Here is a 23,858-nt window from a genome sequence, read left to right on the forward strand (position 1 = left end):
TTTTCAGGCATGACAGGTTAGCCAGTTAGGTCTATGATTGAAACTGGCACCCTGCAGTACCCACCATCCTTCTGCAAACAATAACCTGGTATTAGGTATAACAGCCGAATCTGATTTCTAATCTACATGATTTAAACCGCTTGTATGAACAAATCAACAACATTGATTTCTTGGAGTGGGTACGACAACAGAGACCAAATAGTAAATGGGTCGTGGATATGGTCACAAATGTTACCTGGGTTATTTAGAAGATATGGGACCGCCCAATCGCATTTGGATAAGGGACTCGGAGCCTCCAAATTCCTGCAGTCCTTTAATCTGACGTCAACTGTGCACTTTCTAGCACGGAAAACTTTCCTGGATAGTGACGATTACGAAACCATCGAGGAAGGCTACAAGGCGGGTCATGGGTATTACTACATGTACGTCTTCAAGATGAAGAAAGTGATTGGCATATCAGACTTTGTGTTTAATTTTTGGACAATGGCACACCGTTTATGGGCATTTTTTATTGTTTGCAGCTTGAAAGGCGCTATTGTTTCTAGAACAAAGAACCGACTCTCAGCCAATTTCCGAGCGCGAGATTCAAAATCTTCGCTGACGACCAGATGCTGACAATATCACCCTTCTCGTGGTGGGGTAGGGGAAATGTCGCTCAGTACAGCGACATTTTTCCGGGGTACGGAAGGGAAAATTTGTTACATGAAGCGCGGGCTGTAGAAGTTATTTCTTTCTTGTTGCAAACCGGCGAACGCCAACGTTCAGAAACGCACGCTTAAATTGCCAGGGTGTGTATTTTAAAATACAAATGAAAAAGCGAAAAATAAACTGCAAGTAAAACCCAGTCATCGGCAAAGAAAAGTGAAGCGAAGAAATAAGCCTTTTTTTCTGGTTTGTTTAATGCTCTGCAATAGGCCAGCCGCTAGTAAGCCAAACACGCTGCGTGGAAAGTAGCCTACTTGCAGCGACGAACTGCCGTAGTTTCCGCCACTATCAATTATGTTCGAAATATCAGTAAACTCTTGGGAGGGTTAAATTGTCATGATAAAATTATTGAATGTCTTTAAGTATAAGAAAACAAAAGCGCCTTTCGTGTTATTTAAAAACACAATTGCGCTATTAGTGCTGTTACTCCCCCAATTCAAACTAATCGATTTTTACTCTTTCCAAACATATTAAAGTTTATAATTAGTCAATCTAAGAAATGGTGACAGGATTCTTGGGGAATTTAGTTACCAAACACTTTCATTGCATTAGTTCCACTAAAGTATTCATAACTTGAACGCTTTCGTGGCTAGTTGTGTATTGTTTTATCGTCTTTGTCTCTTAATCGTCAACAAACCATTAATTGACAAAAACTTTACTTTCCATGTAGAAGCGCGTGCCGCTAACCATTGTCAGGTCTTGTGCACAACATGAATAAAGTTCTAATGAAGACCTCTATTCAGCTTGTTCTCCGAATTGGTTATTTAAAAAAGTTACCGGCGTATAACATGTTTTGAGTGCAGCTGAGCGTCTTTGAAATTCGCGCTTAGTTGACACCATTGTTTTCTTGTTGTCATGAATGGTCATTGAGTTCTAGTTATTCTAATGAGGTAAATGGTTATAGAGACGCGTGCTTGACAACAATCATTTCGCTATTGTCACTTGACAACAACCATTTCGCTCGTGTTTAGATCGTCGAAAAAAAAGTTTTCTAGGCAATGTTTTCCAAGTTTAAGATAGAGAAGGCGCCAAACGTCCTCTACAAACGCGGACCGAGGCATTTTGAGGTAGAGCAGTCTGCTATCTCTTTGCCACTCCTTGAGGCGTACGACCAGCATATTCGCCAACTGCAGGCTGAGGTTCAGCAGCTACGAGCCGAAAATAATGGCCAGGCGGTGGAATTGGCAGGGAGAAGAGCGGAGAATTTCCAGCTTCGCCAGGACCGTCAGCTTCTAAGACAGGAAGTTGACCAAAGTCGCCTTGCAGTTGACCCTGTAAAGAACACAGTAAAATTTAACGTCAGCCGCAAAAGCTATTGGGACGTGGACAGGGCTGCGCGGCCTTTGAAGAGAAAAAAAATCGGAGCCTTCCTCCGAAATGCTGTAGAGATTTTACCAGCAGAATTTAAACCAATCGAGGTACGTATCATTTCGAAAATTTATTGGTAATTACTCAGTGTTACATTCACCTGTCGCTGTTTATTCCTTTCACGCTATAACCAAAGATTCTTAGTGAGCGCGTCTGAAATAAAACTTTTTATGCAGGCGATACCACGTGAAGACAAAACAGCTTGGTTACTATTTTTTGCCAGAGTTTACTGCAATTATTTACCTCTGATTTAAAACTCAAATATATTTTCTTTGCTTTTAATTCGCTTTGCGGCAAATTGTTCTTATGAAGAAGCTACGTAGCCATATGATGAGATATGATGCCATCGCTGTACAAGCTGAAAGGGTGACGTATGTAGTGTGCCCACGGTATATCGATAACTTTCAGCGGGCTTTGAGCTGAAACCGCTGAAAAAAAGATGGCTGACAACATGGCGGCTAATTACACGCAGTTGCTGTTTCGTTGCTGTTGTTTACACGTTTATATTCCTAACATTTAATCCTCATTGCCGCATCTGTTTCCTTCTTGCCGACCTCAGAGTCATTTATTTTGCGATTTTTTGTTGATTAACGTAGTTTACCTGATTTTACTCGTGCAGACGAACGTAAGCGTAGTTATTAAGATGCTCTGTTTATTTTTTCACACAGGTTAAATTTTATGTTAGCGGCCGTGAACTTGTAATCCCACTATCTGACAACCAACATGACGGCGATGACGACGAGGGCTACGCTCACGAAGTCGTACAAAGGATCTTGGCGGCGAAGGATGAAGGACTTGTAAGTGACAAAGCCTTCCACGAACTCAGGATGGCGCTCCCTGAAAAAGTTAGAAGTCACGTCCCGCCACTGTCCGCAGTCAAACAGGAAAGGAAGTCCCAAAACAAGGAGATCCAAGTAATTCAAATCCCGGAGGTAAATTAATTATTAGAGAACACGACCATTCATATCCCATTTATATTTGGCATTTGCTGATGAGCAACCTTATCATCAAAAGTCTTTAATAATCATCTTTGATAATCATAATTATTATGACCATCCATGGCTCTTGTTGGCCTTTCTATGTTTGTTTTTAGTGTTTTTACCGTTTTAAGCTGTCAATTTGATATTTCTGTTTATTAAATGACAATTTGGTCAGTGCTGAAATTGCCTTAAATTGTGTGATCTGGTCCCTTGAACTAATATATTAGAGTAAGTTTATTTTGATTTGTAGTGTTCAATACGTGTGCGACTGTGGCAAGCATAATAATTTGCAATTTATTTTTTTTTGGTCATAAATAATTGCAGGCCAAACAAGCTGATGGTGCCCGGAGGAGTATTCGCGATGTTTTGCAGTATTTAGTCGCAATACCGGAAGTTAAGGATGCCATCAAAAAAGATGGTTCCAAAATTAAACTCCGATTCGCAGCTGATGGGAGGAGGACAAGCAAAAGGATTGGCACAGTTATGGCTGTGTTCAACATTCTGTGTGAAAATAAAGCTACTTACGAATACCAGTATACTCTGGCACTCTACAATGGTAAGTGCAGAGATTTTAATATCTTAACATTTTAATTCCTGTCGCATAGATGCCAAGCTTCAATACCAGGTTTCTCTTTAAGGGGTGGTAAATGGTCTCTGAAACAAATATGTCTCACAAGAGTTTAGTCAAATCTTAGTCTCCCATAGAAAAACACCTTGTCTTGCTCTCTAGTTAAGTCTGCATTTACCATTTGCAAACCCTTTGCCTTCATATGCAAAGCCTTCAAACACATTTAACCAAGAGTCATTATATTAATTAAAAAAAAACAGTTCCCAATCTTTCTTGTTAATTTTGCTTTGGTGCTCAAAATATGTCACAGTCAGTGAATCATGCCTATTACCATTCCATAGGTAAAGAAGACTATGAAGAATTGAAAGCTTGCCTTGGGCAGACCTTTCAAGAAATCGATGATTTGAAAGCAGAAGGAATATCAATTGATGGCGAACACTTTGATGTTGAGTGGTGAGTGTTGTCTTTTCTCTAAGATTAACTGATCACTCCTTTCTCTTTAAAAGCCTCAGATGAATAAGTCCTAAATCATGTTTTCATATTGGCTTGACAATGCCGATTGCTGACTTAAACACAGACATTTAAAATCAGCTTCATGCATTCTAAACATAAACAAAACACCTCAGATACTAACAAATAATGACCTTAAAGGTGTTTACTGGTTAATTTACGTTTAATAATTTGTTTATTAACAGGTATTGTTGTTCCGACTGGAAGTTTCTGGCTCTTGTTTATGGACTAAATGGAGCTAGCTCCAAATACTTTTGTATTTGGTGTTATTGCTGCAAGGATCAAATCAACAACCTTGATAGTAAGTAGGGAGAATTTCTTTTTGACATTTTGTATTTTAATTTCATATGCATCATCACAGAGCCAACAACAAGCAAGGCGATAATAGAAATATAGAAGTACTAGTAGACTGACTAAATATTCTCTAACAACATACAAAAAATGCACATCTACATTCAGACAGTCTATATCAGAATCTAATTATATTATGTGAATCTTTTTCCAGTTGATGAGTGGCCAATTGAGAGAAAGCTGTCAGAGTGCACTGGGTTGTGCCAGCGCTCCACCACTGCTGCAAGGAAAGGATGCAAAATGCCTCCTCTTCTTAACATCCCTTTTGAGTTTGTTGTGGTGGACACATTACATTTATTTTTAAGAATAATGGGACTGCTATTCCATCAGGTGAGCCTACAAGTATCATATAGTATATAGAGAAATGCCATTTTCTTATGCGCATTTTGAATTTTGGAGTTACGGCGGTGCGTGACATGAAGCCAAGATCGCTTTAACCATTTTAGGAGTTAAAGTATTAGGAAAAGTGTTTTTGTAAATATTTTTTGGTTTGGTTCTGATAATCAGTCGTCCGAGAGCCAAAGTAAGTTCCAGATGTTAACACTATTTTCCGGCCGCCATATTGGAGGAGTAAGGAGGTCCTCCAACATGGCGGCTCCATACTAGGCTCTATAATTTTGCGCAGAACATTTCGACGAATAGCTCAACTTTGGGACAGCGCACACCCCTTAAACTTGGTGAACTGCCTTCTTTATTTATCGTCTATAATATTACAATTTCTTGACTTTATCCACTGAATGGTTTTCGATTTTATTTTTTATTACACGACAATGCACACACTCCATTACCTCTACATAAAACATATATCAAATGAATGAGAAAACAGACACTTATTAATTTTGTGTTGTTTATTGTCTCAATATAGGTTGTTGAGGTTGTTATCAACAACGATTGCCCAGACATTCTTACACAAGAAATGGAGAGAATTCAAGTGGAATTCAAATTTTTTGAAGAATATAACCAACTCGCAGAAAAAGTAGAAACAAAGTGGACAAGTCTAAATGGTAATAAGTTAACAATATATCTACATGATGTAATGTATATGAAATGATATATCTACATTTGTTAATAACATAGTTGGCATGGCTACACAATCAAATTCAGTATGCATTTATAACCTATGATTTCCTGAGCAAGTCTTATGTGCTCCAAACTTATCACTAGCCACAAGACTAAGAAGTTAAAAATTTAAACCCTGTTTTTTATTCATAATTCTAAATATTTATATTTTCTTTGAACATCAGGAAAAGAATTGCAAAACGTTTTGGAGAAACTGAACATTAAGAATGTTATGGAAGCTGTGGGTACCGAAGATGCAGAGGGCATAGATGATTTGTGGAATGTAAGTTGCTTGCAAGCACAAGCTCTATCCACCTTTTGCTATTGACTTCTTTGGAATTAAGCTGCAAATATCAGGCATCAGTTTTATTGAACAATTCCCCAACTATCCAAAAACACTTTGGAGAAAAGGCAGAAAATTTTTATTTTTCTGTCAAGTGGCAGCCCTTTTTTAGTACAGACAATTAATATTGATGTTTAATTGTTATCTGCATTTGCTTTTTGTTGTAGGGTTTTAAGACTTTGATGCGGGCACTGCAGGTTCAAGAAAATGATCCTGACTACCTTCAGCCTCAGAGCTTTAAGAAACATGTGCGGGAGTGGGGAAAGCTCTTTCTTGAAATTTACTATGATGACGACATCACCCCCTACATTCACAGTACGTCAACAAAAATTATTCTCTTAACAAATGTCTTTCTGGATGGAAGTAATGATGATGAAATTAAATAATAATTTCACAATGCATCTAGTTTTTATTATTAGCAGATAGATAGGCCTGAAAGTGATTGTACTTATATAAGTAGGTAGCTTCTAAGTGAAACTTTGTGGTATAAAAATAAATTTAGTATTTTTTTTTTCAGCATTTGTATATCATGTACCACAGTTTCTGGAGATGCATGGTACTTTGATGCAGTTTAATTGCCAGCCTGTGGAAAAAAAGAACCATTGGCAATCCCAGGCATTCCATCGTGGATCACAAAAAGGAGGAAAAAACTCAAAATACACAGTTCAGGTAGGCAAAGGATTTAACGTTATCTACCTGTAACAAAATTCTTGGTTTGTAAATATAAATTTCGACATTTTTTCCATAAAAGAGTCTCTTGATGTCCTCCTACTCTAAAAAAATTGCTATCTATTGATACTATAAATGTTTGCGATAGGATTAATCGTTGTAGAATTCATCTTGTAATTTCAAAATACTTGCATGATTACTCCCTGAATTTTACTTGACTCAGTATTATAACCATCACAAATTACAAGGGATAAATAACTTATAAGCTGCTACATTTTTAAATCAAAACAATAAGTGTTGTCTTTTCTTAAAGGTCATGGAACAAGAAAACAGGATGATGTTTGCCCGATGCCACAACCTCAAAAGAAAACGGAGAAGTTACGTGAAGTCGAAAGTGCCTGCCAGTCCAGACAGCTCAGATGAAGAAGAAGCCCCTGACAGCCAGATAGGGAGCATGCATGTTTACAACCACCACGAAGAACAAGAGGGCTGAAGTTCACATTACAGAACTTGTCCAAAAAACAAAAACGGCTCCTTTAGGAGCCACCAAATTTGCAAAAGCAATGACCACACAAAGTTTATTTAATCCCTGTTATATTATTTTCTTAGTAATAAAAAATAAATAATATTTACAAAGAAAAATTATAGTAATAACATATACTAATTACATTAAAATTAACTGTCACTAAAAAAAATTTTTAACCACAAGTTTGATTTTTTTCCGGCACACAGGGCATCTTTTTCTTTCATTTTTTAATTTTGTTGCACATTCAAAGCAACAAACTTGATGCCCTGTGTCGCCATGAATAAAACTTGCATTCCGTGGTCTGGTTACACAGACCACGCAAAGGTCGGTCAGGACACCTCCTCCCAGTTCCTCCTTGTCTTCTTCCTCCTCCTCCTCTTCCTCCTCCTCCTCATCGTCAGCGTCTTCGTCTTCTTCCTCCTCATTATCGTCATCATCCTCCTCATCTTCCTCAGATACAATGACAAGTGGTTGCTAACTCACCATCTAAAAAGAAGAGGTCATCTTCGGAATCCGAGATGACCTCGGTAACAGCTGAATGGTAATTGCGGTCAGGGTCTTCAGAGTCAGGGTCTTCCGAGTCAGGGTTTTCCTCTGTGGTGATGGGGCCACCAATGAACCCACAGCCCCATTTTAATTGTTCTAAATAAAATAATTAAAAAAAGTAGTATGTTAAATGGAATACTCAAATTTCTTCTTTTTTTAAACTGTTCAAACTCCACCTTGAAAAGTAATATTTACCATGTGAATCCCTTTTTCTCTTAACTCCTGTGAATTTAGAAATAATTTGATAAATTATAAAATCTTATCAATTACCATGTCAAATTTTCAACATTATTATATGCCATTTACTTAGGGCATAGAGTAGTAGTTTACCTTGACCCACTCCACCTAGTCCAGAGCTTCCTGGAACTGGAAATATCTCACTAATAAAATAAGATAAAAAGAAATGTCAGTGATGAGTTTGGACAATTCCAGAAACTAAATTGGAGAGGAATGGAAGGGCTTGACTTGACTTTTTTTTCTTTTTCTTCTGACAATGTGAGAATCATTTCACCAGGTCTGAGAGCAAGAAGCAGTCCATTTAATAAATTGTTGTCAGCGCGAGTGTAACACGAGTAGAGTATTTTGATATCCTGAATTTGGTCATATATATTTTTGGCATTAGATTTCCATAGCATGCTAAACCGATGAGATTTATAGTGCAGCATTCTTATCCATCAGTGTGATATCTATTTGAGGTGTATTTTGTGGTCCGTCGCTCAACAGGCACTTCAAAATCTACACTAATACTTTCTGTTGTTGTGTGTAATCCGTCAAGTTGGAAACGGCAGCTATTTCATCGAGAATAAATTTAGCTCATTTCACTGAACCACCGGCGGATTTACGAGCTTTTACTGTGAGCTTTGATGTGCTGTTTGACTAAGAAATACTTTCGCGTTTGCAAACGGAGATAGGTCGCAGGCAGAAGTACTTAATACGGATGCATTAACTTCTCACTTACCAAGCCTCGTGCCCTGCTTCCTCCATGATTGATGAATAGACCACGCTTTTGACAGTGCCAACTGGCATCGGTGTCAAATTACCAGGCTAGTTCAAAAGGGCGACTGGGTTAAAGGTCACTGAATAAAGCCCATTTTAGTATGATTATTTCAGTGATACCAACCCCGGGGATGCACGCGACTAGCGCGATCTAAAAAGTGAGACGTATGGAGCTTTCCGTTCAAATCGAGGTGGATTGAATGCTGAGCTTTTTTTTAAGGCAAATAATTTAATGAATACAAAAAAGGACCAGAAAAGAGAAATAGAAAAGTATCACACACTCGAGTTGGTCAATGCTTTCTTATATTTGGTGGCTCCTAAAGGAGCCGTTTGTTTAAGTGACTACCCAGCGGTAGGTCACTGTTGTTCACTTGGCGACTGATCTTGGCTTCGCCCAGGTTAGTCTCGTGCGCTCCTTGGGCTTCCGCTCGGCTTGCTTGTTCCGCTCACGGTAGAATGAGACCTTTAAAAGAGTTGAACCGAACACTACTTTCCGTACCACGTCTTTGCAAGCGACGGGGGCTCCATTCCCGCCTTGACAGCGCAAACACCCCGAATGATCAAAAAACACTTTTTTACGCTCTAAGAGAGCAATCTCGACAGGCTTGCCGGGCTGCAACCGACAAGTCGTAGAGGTTTTAAAAGTGTTTAGTGACCATCCGGCAGGCATTATGGCGTCAAGCTCGTGAATGGGCACAGAAAACTTCGTCGCTCGCAAGAGATTTGGCGCGGAAGGAAGTCCACCGAACAACTCTTTAAAGGTCTCGGCATCCATCGGCATGGTAACGGACGCACGTCTCACGATGCTGGTTGTTGGTGGTTTCTTCATGTTCAGCTTCTCTGCAACTAACACAGCCAAGGTCTGCAGCAAGCCTGGAGTTCCTTGGTGGCGTGTCCTAAAGACTTGTTTTAGGCGCTCGTTTGTATCGGCTTCATCCACCCAGCTATCGTTCTTCTTTCCATAGCCACGCCAGCGAACAAGATACTGAACACGACCGTGAGCGTCCGTGCGCTTATCGAGCACTTTCGACACTTCATAAAACTTACTCATTTTCCTTAGCTCTTCTCTCAATCAGGGATTGTCTAAAGTGATTATGGCTTGCGTTTACGAGGCTATTTATGCAAGTATCATTGATAAAATTTATGAGCTTTTCAACTGCAGAACAATACCCCAAATTAGTGAATGGCCCGCCTTCGTTTATATTTGAGCGGCGTCGCGTGGGCAGAAACAAATCGGCGACAAACATGAGCGCGCGCGAGGTAGGGAGTCGTCACGAAAAAAGGAATAAGGAATAAAAAAACAACGGTTTGCCCAAGCAATTCCAAACAAGTCACACTATTTTTTTTTCGCTCACCTAATGCGACAATAAAGATTTTTGTTTGAGAATTTTTGGCTAACTGGAGAATAAAATTACTGAAACGGAAAAAGGTGCGAAAATCGCACCTTTTGTCTTGTCTTCAACAACGATGTTTACTTGCTTCAATAGGCCAAAAAACAAAAATCGAGCGTTGTGTCTTCACTGTATTTTTTTTCTTTTCTCTTCTGAGTTTTGAGTTTCTGAGTTTTCTGAGACCAAAAAAGAAAAATCGAGCGGTGATGATAAAGATTTTTGTTTCAGAATTTTTGGCCAACCGGAGAAAAAAATCACTGAAACGGAAAAAGGTGCGAAATCGCACGTTTTGTTTTGCCTTCAACAACGATGTTTACTTGCTTCAATAGACCAGAAAACAAAAATCAAGCGGTGTGTCTTCACTGTATTGTTTTTTTCTTTTCTGAGTTTTTTTTAGCAGTCGAGCAATCAATGAGCGAACAGCGAAATCATTTAAACGTGGAAAGGTGCAAAAGGTAAACTTTTCTTCTTGCCGATCGACAACAGTTCTGTTTTCGTTTATGGTTTTCGTAGATCCATGCGCAATTGGTTAAATAACTATTAAGCCATGCACGAAGTAAATTTAAAGAGAAACCGTTCTCATCGCTTCCAGCTACTGACCGCCGCTTTCTTGCTAAAACACGGATAATACAAGCTATATTCTAAGTATCAATTATTTTAATTAACGACTTAAATAAAAGTAAAGTTCAGTTAGGCTGAGCTAGTAAGGCCGAAACATGCGCGCGCGGTATTACAAAAGTTTAGTCAAAGCTGTTGACGTGCTCTTGAAATTTACTGACCCACCCCCGAATGGTTTGTCTTTGTTTTCCCAAGTAGGTTACCCTTAGGGAAAATATGTCATCAGTGACAATTTGCCGACTAAATCCGATATGACCCGAGTATAATTTCGTGAAACCGGACGAAAAATCCCTAAGGAACAGACAACAAAAGGCTCATTGTCTTAAAAAAATTAGACATAAACAATAGGCAAAGCTTGATACGGGAGTCTGTCCGTGCGGTTATCCCACAAATGAGATTTGCATGTATTTCTCTTGCAAGAAGGCGTACGGAGATAAATTCTGCATCATTATGGCGTATCCATTCTCCCGCGCGTATCACTTCTGCTTGAAGTGGAAAAAGCAAGGTATGGCGGCATTCTAAACTCCTACATACTATTTGTAGGTAAAAACCAAATTTATTTTGATGCAAATTTGCATGTTAGGATGACTTTGAACAACAGGCCTCTATTTCTTAGCTGATGCTTCGATGGTGTAGTGGTTAAGAGGTTGGGCTGTGGCCCCACAGGCCCCGGTTCGACTCCCGGTTGAGGCAACTAATTTTACTTATTTATTTATTTATTTATTTATTTTTATTTCTTTATTTATTTTTACAAGTCAACTTTGAAAACAATTCTAATATGTTGTCTCAAGAACATGCATTTCGACAAGGAACTTGGAGCCTCCAAATTCCTGTGGTCCTTTAATCTAACGTCAACTGTGGCCTTTCTAGCATAGAAAACTTTCCTGGAAAGTGATGATTACAAAATCATCGAGGAAGGCTTCAAGGCAGGTCATGTGTATTACTACATGTACGTCTTCAAGATGAAGAAAGTAATTGGAGTCTGTCCATGGGGTTATCCCACGAACGAGATTTGTGTGTACTTCTCTTGGAAGGAGGCGTACGGAGATAAATTCCGCATTATTATGGCATATCCATTCTCCCATGCGTATCACTTCTTCTTGAAGCAGAGAAAGCAAGGTATGGCAGTCTTCTAAAATCCTACATGCTTTATGTAGGTAAAAACCAAATTTATTTTCGTACAAATTTTCATGTTAAGATGACTTTGAACAACAGGCCTGTATTTTTTAGCTGATGCTTCGATGGTCTTGTGGTTATGAGGTTGGGCTGCGGCCCCAGAGGCCCTGGTTCGAATTGTGGCTAAGGTAATTAATTTTATTTAGTTATTTGTTTATTTGTTTATTTATTTTTACAAGTCAACTTTGAAAACGATTATGTTATGCTGTTGCAAGAACATGCGGAGCATATCAACGAAAGGCACGTGGATTTGGACAAGGAACTCTGAGCCTCCAAATTCCTGGGGTCCTTTCATCTGACGTCAACTGTGGCCTTTCTAGCGCAGAAAACTTTCCTCGATAGTGACGACTACGAAATCATCCAGGAAGGCTACAAGGCGGGCCGTGAGTATTACTACATGTACGTCTTCAAGATGAAGAAAGTGATTGGAGTCTGTCCGTGGGGTTATCCCACCAACGAGATTTGCGTGTACTTCTCTTGGAAGGAGGCTCACAGAGATAAATTCCACATCATTACGGCGTATCCATTCTCCCGTGCATATCAGTTCTTCTTGAAGCAGAAAAAGCAAGGTATGGCAGCTTTCTTAGATCCTACATATCATTTGTAGGTAAAAACCAAATTTATTTTGATACAAATTTGAACGTTGGAATGACTTTGAACAACAGGTTTGTACTTTTTAGCTGATACTTCGATGGTGTAGTGGTTAAGAGGTTGGGCTACGGCTCCACAGGCCCCGGTTCGAATCCTGGTTGAGGCAATTAATTTTATTTATTTCTTTACTTATTTTTTATTTCTTTATTTTTATTTCTTTATTTCTTTTTACAAGTCAACTTTGAAAACAATTACGTTATGCTGTCTGAAGAACATGCGGAGCATATCAACGAAAGGCACGTGGATTTTGACAAGGAACTCGGAGCCTTCAAATTCCTGTGGTCCTTTAATCTGAGATCAACTGGCCTTTCTAGCATGGAAAACTTTCCTCGATAGTGACGATTACGAAATCATCCAGGAAGGCTACAAGGCGGGTCATGGGTATTACTACATGTACGTCTTCAAGATGAAGAAAGTGATTGGAGTCTGTCCGTGGGGTTATCCCACCAACGAGATTTGCGTGTACTTCTCTTGGAAGGAGGCATATGGAGATAAATTCCGCATCATTACGGCGTATCCATTCTCCTGTGCATATCACCTCTTCTTGAAGCGGAAAAAGCAAGGTATGACGGCCTTCTAAAATCCTACATACTTTATGTAGGTAAAAACCATACAGCTCTTTTAGGAGCTACCACATTTATAAAAGTCAATGACCCAACGTGCTTTCCCGAGTTCTTTTAATTTTGTGCTTGAGCACGTGGAGACGTGCACTTATTATTCACAAAATCGATTATTGATTATCAAAACTGCAGCGTCATAAATTTCAGTTTGACAGCATCCTCAAAAACAACAATGAACTTGATTGATGAACCACTCTTGGCGGCTGTTCGTTCTATTGAGAATGCGGACCAAGACAACAATTCTCAAGGTGTAAATATAACTTTAATTGAGAGTACATGTTGGGCGAAGATAAATCTGTACCATTATTTTGAAATAGGTCACTGAAATTGAATGGAAAAGATAACTTCATACTTTAACTTACATGATTTAATCAGACATGGAATTTGAAGACGGCTAAGGGTTTTGGAAAGAAATTATTTGGACTTTGAATTAGGTCACTGCAATTGAATGGAAAGGATACCCCTTTGTGCTTTTCAATACCACTACATGATTTAATCACAACCTGGAATTTCAAGGAGGGTATGAGCATTAAATAGAAACTCTTTTGACTTTGAATAGCTCACTGTAATCCTTTATATTAGACCTGGAATTTGAAGGCAGTTACGGTTTTTGAAATGAAGTTCTTTTGATTTTGAATAGCTCGCTGTGATCCTTCATATCAGACCTGTGTTTTGCTTTGATGTGTCAATGAAGAAAACACTTTTAGTCCGAATTAAATTTTGTTACCTGAAAATGTCCTTAGGTCTATAGTTATCATTTTACAAATTACAAAAAGACAATTATTTCGGGTGTTAAGTACGTAAAACGAAAAGTATTTTCAACTTCAATTAACTTTAGTCCCTGTGTCGTTTGATTTCTTTGCTTTCTACAAAAAACAAAGAGGTGCTAATTTTTCATGCAAATTCAGCATTTCCAAGTTTCTTGCTTAGAGTTAAATGGTGTCATATAAGAGTCAAGTGTTACACATAGTGTCACTCTTCATCTTTGTAAGTGTGTAGAGCGCCTTTTTATACCTTTTTAACTGTTGAAGTTTTTGAGACCATGCCTGCTACTTCCGAAGCAGCATTGAAACGAAAGAGTGTTAAACAATACAATTGACGTTCAATTGACGTTCTCAGCGAAAAAACACGTACTGGTTTGAAAAGTATGGAAATAGGTTCTTAGATGGTGTGATTTTTAATTTTCCAAATACGTTCGGCATCTTTAAGTCCTTTTGTTCATTTCACAGGTTTTTGGCTTCGCATCGGAAAACGTAAATAGTGTCTTTGTGTTCAACCAATGAGTTGATTTCCCAAGTGTCCTTGTACGTGATCGATTTAATTAGTTATGACAAATAGTTTTTTAGTATCTTGCTCTAGGAACTTGAAGTACTGTTAGCGATAGTGTTTTTCAAAAGTAAAGCTATGCTTTTCCCGAAGCGAAGCCAAAGCGAACTTGTTCCTTGGGAATAACTCTTGTTATTTAAAAGTAATAATTATCTTGTAGTTCAAAGTTGAATAAGGTTATTGTATACAAGGTGTTAGTTGTAAAGGCAATTGTTCTTTAGTGCCTTGTTTGTACAGGGACCATCGACCAGAAATATCGTAAACAACTTAGTATTAAAATATGGAGTAGGCGGAACAAGCTAGAGCAGCAAAGGAACGCCCTTTCTTCTTCGAAATCTCGTACAAGTTGTTGTTTGAACATTGCGTGCGCAATAACTTTTAGTTTGACTTTTCTGGTACAATCTTGTTACTTTACTTTATGTTATTCTGTAAAAATATTCCTTGTAATTTTTACATTGCTTGCGTTGTTTTATCGGGGCCAGATAGCTAAAGTATGTAAGTGAAAATTTAGGAAAAAGGGACGATTTTGACAATGTTTGCGTAATCACAGAGATGAACCTTCCCGATGTAACACCTTCGTGTGAAGCGTACTGCGCAAGTCATTGCGTAAGAATTGATTACGAATCTTGACATTTTCTGACATTTTGATGGATGATTGACAGTTCGTATCTGGTCCCCATAAAAGAACTCGAGTAGAATTTCCAAGCCAGAACCAGTTGAACGCCGAACCCATTGAGTGTGCTGAGAAGACAAATAAAGAAGTTATAACCAACGATCCATTGTAGTAGTGAGAGCCGAGCTGACCCCCATCAAAGTTCTCAAAGTTCTCCTATTACAAACTGGTGGAGAATCCGGGTCGATTTCGGCCGCCGACGCTTGGCCACTGTACGTGGGTTCCTGACGTCCTCAAAGCCGTACGTGATTTCCTGACGTCCTCAAAACCGTACGTGGTTTCCTGACGTCCTCAAAACCGTACGTGGTTTCCTGACGTCCTCAAAGCCGTACGTGGTTTCCTGACGTCCTCAAACTGTACGTGGTCTCCGTACGTCCTTAAAGCCGTACGTGGTAAAATAAAGCCACCACCAACTCCTTACGTGAAACACCACCTTCGCCAGGGTTGTGTAAGTGGTCTTTTACTAACTGTACTGTTACATATAACTGTTTTGTCAGCCATCCAAGAGTTGAGGCTGTGACGCTCCGGATAACATCTCTGGTACCTATCAGAAGAAAACACAAGCAAGAAGAAAAGGATTGACGAAAAGACTAGCCAGACACAGGACTGACGAAAAGGATAGCAAGAAGAAACAGGACTGCGAACAGGAAACAAGTGAGATGCTCCATTCACTGAACAATTTACCTCGCCATTGCCTTTATGAACTGAACATTTTCACCTAGTTTTAGTTCTCCGTCGTTTAATTCACTTATCTTAGCTCTAGTTTTTTACTTAGTTTCGCGTTTTTTTTACTTAAATCTATGACTAGCGATTTGTTTGCCCCAGCTGTGGATGTCCTTAGACCCGCAACCTAGTAAGGCATTAACACGCTCGCAATCCAAAACCTCTTCTAAAACTGCTAATTGTACCTGCTCGATAGGGTCCCACAAGGCAACGTCCAAAATGAATGAAAAAGATAAGAAGGAACTAGCGGATATGTTTAATGGTTTGGTCACTTCACTTCGTAAAGATATCGAGAAGGAATCGAAGTCCAATACCTCAAAACTCACGTCTTTACGCGAGTCCCTTGAGGAACACATTGAAACGGGAAAAAGGTCCAATAAGCTCGGTTTAAAACCAGATTATTTTTCGGGCAGCACGGACGAGGATGCCAGTCAATGGCTGGATTTTTACGAACGCATAGCGCTCATTAACAATTGGACTGACCCATTACAACTGCAAGCGTTTCCATTATATTTACGAGGTATTGCAGGCAGCTGGTTTCTTACGTTAGATGAGTCAATTAAGGCGGACCTTCCTGCGCTAAAAAAGGCGTTTAAAGAACGATTTTCTTCGGGTCCACATAAGTGGATCCTTTCACAACAGTTAGGCACTCGAACGCAGCGCCCCAATGAATCGCTAGATACCTACGCCAAAGATATTACTCGTCATTGCAAGCGACTAGGACTGTCAGATGCTGATTCTATGCGCTATTTTATCGAAGGCCTTCAAAGCGATTTGCAAGCTTATGTTGCGCTACAGCAGCCCAAAACATTGCAGGAGGCTGAGTCATTTGCTCGCATGAAACATACTATTAATCAGCGTCAGGGTTTGTCAGATAGCAATAATTCTTCATTACATCAAGTAACCGCATTGCTAACTCGTATATCTGATAAATTAACTGAGAGTCCTAAGCCCCCATCTATTGCTGCCATAAGTAACCCACCAACAGAGGTAGAGGATACGCGGTTCGAAATGATATCTAAGCAAATCAAGCAGTTGCAACAACAGCAGCGGCGCATGCAGCCTACGAATGGAGTAGCTGCCTATGACGCTCCCCAGGGGGGACCACGACAATATCCACCCTCTAATTGGCAATCCTCATCTCAAAGGCAGGTCGAACAGTTGCAGCGGCAGGTTGCTCGTTTGGAGAATGATTTGCGTCGTTATCAGAACCCTCGACGCCCTGATTATCGCTCTTATGGGAGAAATTTTCGCAGTGTAGAAGGGGACCCCATCTGCAGTTTTTGTAACCGGGTGGGGCATACCTGGCGCACCTGCCGACAGCGTAACCGGGACCCTAGGTTGCCCTCAACTAATACCAATGGCCCGTCTCGCCCACCTACAGGGGGTAATCCTCCCTTTCGCTCGGCTAACCCACAGGGAAACGCCTAGAGGCTCTTGTTGGAACCGATTCGCAGCCAGCAAGAGCCACCCCGGAGCATTTATGTACATATTCATGTAAAATAGATACAGTTGATCAACATAGTGGTTCTCATAACTCTGACTATAATTTATGTACATATTCAGCTGAAGTTGATCAGAATGTAAATACTCCGAATTCAGCCCTTCAAGTTAACTTTTCACAGATTTTATCTGATCAAAGTAGCAATTCCCTTAATTCACTAGGACACATCAACCCATATGAAAATTCGCTTGATCAGGATACTGTTTCTCAACAGTCATCAAGCGAGTTGTGTTCACAATTGGTTGATCAAAATAGTAGTTCTCATTTTTCATCTGATGACAATAATGACGTTAGTTTCAATGCAATTTCGGATTCAGAAGTTTCACAAAAAGTATACTCATGTACTGAATTGTCTGGACAGTATTCAAGTGGAAGTTTTCCCACTCATCCAAATTCAAATGAGACCTCGGCCGATCTCATTTCTTTTTCAGAGTGTGAATCTCTTGATATTTATACCGATAATTCTTTGGAACAAAAGTTTCCAGATCAAACATTAGATCATACGATTTCGGAGCCAATTGATACACAATGTAATGGTCCAAATTGGTTTCCGATGGAGATAGGTCACACTGATATGGAGTGTGTTCTTGATGAAACACAACAATATTTTAATAGAACATGGATGATAATTGTAACCCCCCTACCTATACCAGTAATAATACCCACGTGGAAGAATGTACTGACATAAGCATTGAAGGAATTACCAATGCCAATGTTACTAATATGCATGCAGACGATTACCAATTTACCACTGATGAAGTTTCCAGTGCACTTAAGGAGACCATGGGTAGTAATCATGATCCGTCTTCTCATTCTGGGTTGTTTGACTCTGAGCAAACACTCTCCCATTGCCGGCAGGAGAGTAGCTCTCGCAATCGTGCCCAGGATGTACATAAACTATCGGATAATAAGTTTGACGTAAGTTACCCAGACCATACAACAATTAATCCACCCTCCTATGATGCAGTAGTAGGAGAACAATCACGCGCTAGGTGCTACGATGATCAGGTGGCTATGGCTTTGGTTTCGGATACCATCCCCATTGAGCGCTCACTGAATGCCGAAACCATGCTGTCAACCCCAGATCCCTCGTCGCTAAGATCATGTCTCTCTGGTTTCCAAGGCCTTGACCAGACAGATATGCCCTCTCGTGTGGTTGCTACAGACAACATGGCTACATCATCTCTTCCAATGGCACCCCCCACTGCGGACGATTTGCTCACAGATGAACAGCATTGTGTCTGGTTGACACCTCCACAATCACCGCAACCTAACAGTCTGGCTGCTGTTCATAGTGCAGATGACGAGTTTACCCTTCCATCAGATAGCCTCTATGTCCATGGAATACTACTGGGACGATCGACACCGATGTTGGTGGATACTGGAGCATCGATCTCCGTGGTCTGATGCTTCCATGTCTGTCATTACCACTGAGGACGTCTCCCCAGATGTCTCCACTGCGTCAGCAGATGACGACACTGTTCCACTGGACCTTTCAGATTCCACGCTTACGGAAGGCGAGCAAGCCCAGCTGAGGTCGTTGGTTGCTGAATATCGCGACATTTTCGCACTGTCACCAGACGAGCTGGGTAGGACAGGACTGGTCCAACATCACATTGATACTGGGGACAGTCCTCCAATACGGCAACGCCCATACAGAGTCTCTGAGCACCAGCGTGGCATCATTGAAGAGCATGTGACAGATATGTTAAACAGAGGAATCATACAGCCCAGCGTCAGCCCATGGGCATCGCCCGTTGTCCTGGTCAAGAAAAAGGACTATACTGATCGTTTTTGCGTCGATTTTCGTCGTTTGAACGCAGTCACACGAAAGGATTCTTACCCTCTGCCTCGCATTGACGACACATTGGATGTACTCAGCATTACCCGTTATTTTTCAACAATGGATTTAATGAGCGGCTACTGGCAAGTCGAGGTTCACCCAGACTCGAGGGAACACACCGCCTTTATTACCTATGGTGGCCTCTACGAATTTCTCGTGACTCCATTCGGTCTCTCCAATGCGCCCGCGACTTATCAAAGGCTCATGGAATGTGTTTTGCGCAACTTAACTTATAAAATCTGTTTAATTTACTTAGATGACATTTTGGTTTATTCGAAAACTTTTCCTGAGCATCTCAATCATTTGCGACAAGTTTTTGACAGGCTTAGGCATGCAAATCTTAAACTGAAACCATCTAAGTGTAAATTTGCATGTAACAAGGTTCATTATTTGGGACATGTAGTCTCATCAGAAGGAATTGCTCCAGACGAAGATAAAATTTCAACAGTTAAGGACTTTCCTCGTCCTCATAATGTCAAAACAGTGCGTTCATTCTTAGGACTTGCAAATTATTATCGTCGCTTTGTCAAAGATTTTGCCAAAATAGCAGCGCCTTTAAATCAATTGCTTCGCAAGGATCACAAATTTGTTTGGACCGCCCAATGTGAAGAGGCATTTCAGGCATTAAAGGCAGCACTGATTTCTGCACCAATTCTTGCTTTCCCAGATTTTTCAGAAATTTTTCATTTGTATGTGGACGCAAGTAATGAGGGTATTGGTGCTACTTTAGGTCAAATCCAAAATGGTAAGGAGGTAGCTATTGCCTATGCTGGCCGTGATTTTAATTCTGCAGAGCGTAACTACAGTACCACAGAGAGAGAAGCTTTAGCAGTAATTTTTGGTATCAAAAAGTTTGAACCGTATCTCCATGGCCGTAAGTTTGTTCTCCATACTGATCACCATTCTCTCAAGTGGCTGATGAACATCACAGATCCAACTGGACGTCTGGCGCGATGGTCTCTTTTGGTCCAACAACACGATTTTGAGATTCGACACCGACCAGGTGTTAACCATGCCAATGCAGATGCTTTATCCCGACGCCCATACCAGTTGGTGCCGCCTGAAATCTCTGCTTATGATGTCCCAGGTGTGCAGACGCCCAGAATTCGCGACTTGCAACGACACGACCGCGATTTGGCCGACCTAATCTCTTACCTTGAGACGGCTACATTGCCTGGTGACAATGCTTCTGCACGATCCTTGTTACTCATGGTGGACGATTATTTCTTAAGCCCAGATGGTCTTCTTTTCCACTTATGGACCCCAACTGGGTCACGACGCAAGACTACTTACCAACAGTTGGTCATCCCAGCTTCTCTCCGATATGAGATTCTGACTTGGGGCCATGACGATCCAACCGCAGGACACTTTGGTACTACCAAGACGTATGAGAAATTGCGTACTCGGTACTACTGGCGGAACATGTTTAGTGATATTCAACATTGGACCCGCAGCTGTGCCGACTGCTCCATGCGAAAGACACCTCATAATCGCCATAAGGCCCCATTGATGCCTATTCCAGTAGAGGGTGCTTTTGATCGTTTGGCGGTTGACTGTTTGGGTCCTTTGCCAGAGTCTACACGGGGTAACCGGTATGTTGTTGTTTTTTGTGATGCTCTTACACGATGGTGTGAAGCCTTTCCGGTACCTTCCATAGACGCTCCCACCATTGCCCGTCTTTTAGTTGATGAAATTCTTTGTCGCCATAGTGCACCAAGAACTCTGTTATCTGACAGAGGAAGTAATTTCCTTAGTACCTTGATCAAAGAGGTCTGTCAACTAATGAATACCAAGAAAATCAACACCAGTTCTTATCACCCGGCCACGGATGGAATGGTAGAGAGAATGAACAACACGATTGCCGAATCCATTTTCATGTTTGTAAGCTCCAATCAGAAAGATTGGGACTTCTTTATTCCATCTATTCTCTTCGCTTACAGAGTGTCCCCATGTGTTTCAACTGGAGACAGCCCATTCTGCTTGCTTTATGGTAGGGAACGTCGCCTCCCTCCAGATGTGAGTTTGTTACCACCAACAGAAGTCTCTTCCTCCATTGTGGAATACCGGAACAGAATAGTACAGCAAGTGGAAACGGCCCAATCAATAGCTCGATGTAATATTCAACGCGCTCAGCAGTTAATGAAAGCTCAATATGATAAGAAGGCTAAGGATGCTTCCTTTCAACTAGGTCAACGTGTCTGGGTTTACACCCCCAAGGGAAAGAAGGGTCTTTCAAAGAAATTACTGCACAAATGGCATGGCCCTTACCGTATTTGTCGAATACTGTTACCAGTTCATTACCAGCTTCGTACTTGTGACAATCGCATGATTGCAACAACTGTCCATGCTAACCGCATGAAACCCTTTTACGACCCTTCAGATAGGCCCATTCAGCCACCCACTGATGATCCAGCTAATGAACCTTTCCTTCTAGCATCTGAATTGCCTGATGACAGTTTTACACAAGATAACAGTACACCACTAGTACCCACCAATTCTGATCAAGCACCGGAAGCCAACAACGATTCTAACAGTACTCCTGTTGACTCCCCAGATTCTCTGGCTGAACCGGATGTCTATGCAGCAGAACGTATCCTTCGAAGCCGACACAAGAATGGCAAAGTACAGTATCTGGTCAAATGGGTTGGTTACCCTGCCTCTCAAAGTACATGGGAACCGGAGGAAAATATTTTGGATGCACGACTTTTGGAACAATTCCACGATAAGAATAAGTAGATTAGTGCTTTTCATGGCCATATTTTATTTTTTGGTTAGTATTCAATGTAATATAGTAACTGCACAAAGTAATTCTCAACAAGCTGATGATATCCCTAATTACGACGCACATGGTAAACATATAAATTATTATCCTGATGCTCTCATGATCTCCTATAACCCACAAGCAGTTGTTTTCTACCAAGACACCAAGTTATTTAATCTGTATGTTGACTTACGTACCCCTACTATTGGAAAGGACTTCACTGTTAATGACTCCTGTGCACCAGAACAAATCAAGTTTTTGAAAAGTTTGCTGCTCCAATTACACATAGTTCAAAAAGCCACACAACGACTGTTTTCAGCACATGGTTTCACTTCCTTAATTGAATGTGATTCATACCTCTGTCGTTTTTATCAGTATTCTACCGGCTTTTCAGCTACTATGAATTGTCCTTATGGTTATAAGAAATCACTTCGGTTATGTAAATCAAGGGCCCTCCAGCATTGTACTAACATTTCCCCACAGGAAAGACTTTGGTTACAACCTCTGCGGCGTACAAAACGATCGCAGCCATGGGCATGTACAGCTGGTCTAGCAGGCATTCCAAGGTACTTTTATGAAAAATTTTCAGGTTCATGTGACCACACTGACATTGCTGGTTTGGAGAGTGTTTTGGAACAATTTCTGAATAGCATGGGTCTTATGTCTCATATGATTCGTACCGTTAATGGCAAAGTAGTGTATTTAGCTCGATTCACTGACAAACTCACCAGTAAGGTCGCAGGACTTACTTCTGCATTATATACTGTTGATTCCACATTTGGTCTTTGGGCCTCTAAATTGCGCGAGTTTTCCTCTACAGAAGATTGTCATTTTAATGTTTTTATGCAATTTCTATCTAAATTTTCACTGGAAGTTACTAGGTCATTTTCAACATTGCTTTGCCTTATTGAACTTAATGATGTATTACATCAGGTTCACCAATTACATAAAAAGGAACTAATTGGTTTTGATAGTTTGCCATCCTTTCTTTCCACGGCCACTAAACAGCAATTAGGCAAAATTGCCACCCTACAAGATACTGTTAATGCATTGGATGCAGGTTTTCCACTATTGTTACACCCGCTGATTGATTATCAGTACCAGTTGTCTAGATCTATTGGCATTAACATTTTGTTTACAATTCCAGAACTCACCTCAGACTCGACCTTTTGTACTCTTGAATACTTACTTCCACTCAAATATAATTTATCTGGTACTTGCTATCAGGGACCAATTTCACGGGAAAAGTTAGCATTGTTACGTTGTGCACGTTCAGAGTATATTGTCCATGTTGATTTTCTCCAAAAGTGTTACCATTCAGATTCCACTTTTGTGTGCCCACAGAACATGCTAAAATTGGTTAATGATACTTCTTGGTTGGGACTCCCATGGAATAGCAAGACTAAACTTTCATTCAATCGAATTCATAGGAAAGCGCCAGATTGTTCTAACTTGCACAATTTCCATCACTTAGGTGGACGATACTACTTATCCACCCAGCAAGGTGAACTAACCATTCGAAATTCCACTAATGGGTCGTCCCATACTGTTCCCCTTCTCCATTGATGATCTATCATTTTCCTTGTGACGTTACATTTGCTACACAACAAACGGGTTTTGGTTCCTGCCCCGACAGAATTACAATACATGTCCCCTTGTTCACAAAACAAACATTCCATTATGTGCCGTGGACACATCACAGCAAAGACATTCTTGACCTGCATTATAAATCACTGAATATCAGTCCACCATTACAGTTTCACAATTCCACCCTTCAATCACTGGACCGAACATTTCATCTTTTGGACGGACAGTTAGCAACTCAACTTCACACCCTAAAGCAAGACATTCCAAAGCTCCATGCAGTCAACGAAACTCACACTAACGACATCCTAACATACGTGGCATTTATACTTGCCCTTATTAATAGCATGATAATTTTTATTTTCTG

The 23,858-nt window shown here is 40.4% G+C and overlaps 3 protein-coding genes and 2 long non-coding RNA genes across 5 annotated transcripts in view; 2 read left to right on the forward strand and 3 right to left on the reverse strand.

Moving 5' to 3' along the window:
• The window catches only part of LOC110041338 (uncharacterized), an 86,078-nt gene that overhangs the window by 30,055 nt on the left and 32,165 nt on the right, over positions 1-23,858 (reverse strand). The gene's annotated exons all lie outside the window — the stretch shown is intronic.
• On the forward strand, positions 451-7,195 carry LOC149102004 (uncharacterized). Its single transcript, XM_089274511.1, has 11 exons — positions 451-2,123; positions 2,742-3,005; positions 3,378-3,609; positions 3,963-4,074; positions 4,317-4,432; positions 4,637-4,812; positions 5,348-5,486; positions 5,727-5,824; positions 6,052-6,199; positions 6,402-6,553; positions 6,867-7,195. The coding sequence occupies exons 1-11, from the start codon at positions 1,704-1,706 to the stop codon at positions 7,044-7,046; spliced, it is 2,037 nt and encodes a 678-aa protein (XP_089130637.1). The 5' UTR covers positions 451-1,703; the 3' UTR covers positions 7,047-7,195.
• LOC149102005 (uncharacterized) lies at positions 7,770-10,014 on the reverse strand. Its single transcript, XM_089274510.1, has 2 exons — positions 7,956-10,014; positions 7,770-7,847 (listed from the first exon to the last, which is right to left on the reverse strand). The coding sequence occupies exon 1, from the start codon at positions 9,670-9,672 to the stop codon at positions 8,989-8,991; it is 684 nt and encodes a 227-aa protein (XP_089130636.1). The 5' UTR covers positions 9,673-10,014; the 3' UTR covers positions 7,770-7,847; positions 7,956-8,988.
• Positions 13,927-23,858, reverse strand: part of LOC149102006 (uncharacterized) — a 10,624-nt gene continuing 692 nt past the window's right edge. Inside the window, exon 2 of the long non-coding RNA XR_016202294.1 lies at positions 13,927-15,620. This is a non-coding gene — a long non-coding RNA (uncharacterized LOC149102006). The remainder of the gene's footprint in view (positions 15,621-23,858) is intronic.
• LOC149102007 (uncharacterized) lies at positions 20,995-21,976 on the forward strand. Its single transcript, XM_089275360.1, has one exon. The coding sequence runs from the start codon at positions 21,022-21,024 to the stop codon at positions 21,880-21,882; it is 861 nt and encodes a 286-aa protein (XP_089131486.1). The 5' UTR covers positions 20,995-21,021; the 3' UTR covers positions 21,883-21,976.

Source organism: Orbicella faveolata, unplaced genomic scaffold (assembly GCF_042242905.1).
Source record: "Orbicella faveolata isolate gen_17 unplaced genomic scaffold, um_ofav_v1 contig_36, whole genome shotgun sequence".
Lineage (NCBI taxonomy): Eukaryota > Metazoa > Cnidaria > Anthozoa > Scleractinia > Merulinidae > Orbicella > Orbicella faveolata.

Bases quoted from the DNA above. Each gene is read 5' to 3' on its own strand.
- LOC149102004 (XM_089274511.1), top strand. From the start codon at position 1,704: ATGTTTTCCAAGTTTAAGATAGAGAAGGCGCCAAACGTCCTCTACAAA. The intron at 3,006-3,377 runs GTAAATTAATTA...AAATAATTGCAG, and splicing joins AAGTAATTCAAATCCCGGAG to GCCAAACAAGCTGATGGTGC. The intron at 6,554-6,866 runs GTAGGCAAAGGA...CTTTTCTTAAAG, and splicing joins ACTCAAAATACACAGTTCAG to GTCATGGAACAAGAAAACAG.
- LOC149102005 (XM_089274510.1), bottom strand. From the start codon at position 9,672: ATGAGTAAGTTTTATGAAGTGTCGAAAGTGCTCGATAAGCGCACGGAC.
- LOC149102007 (XM_089275360.1), top strand. From the start codon at position 21,022: ATGTTTGTAAGCTCCAATCAGAAAGATTGGGACTTCTTTATTCCATCT.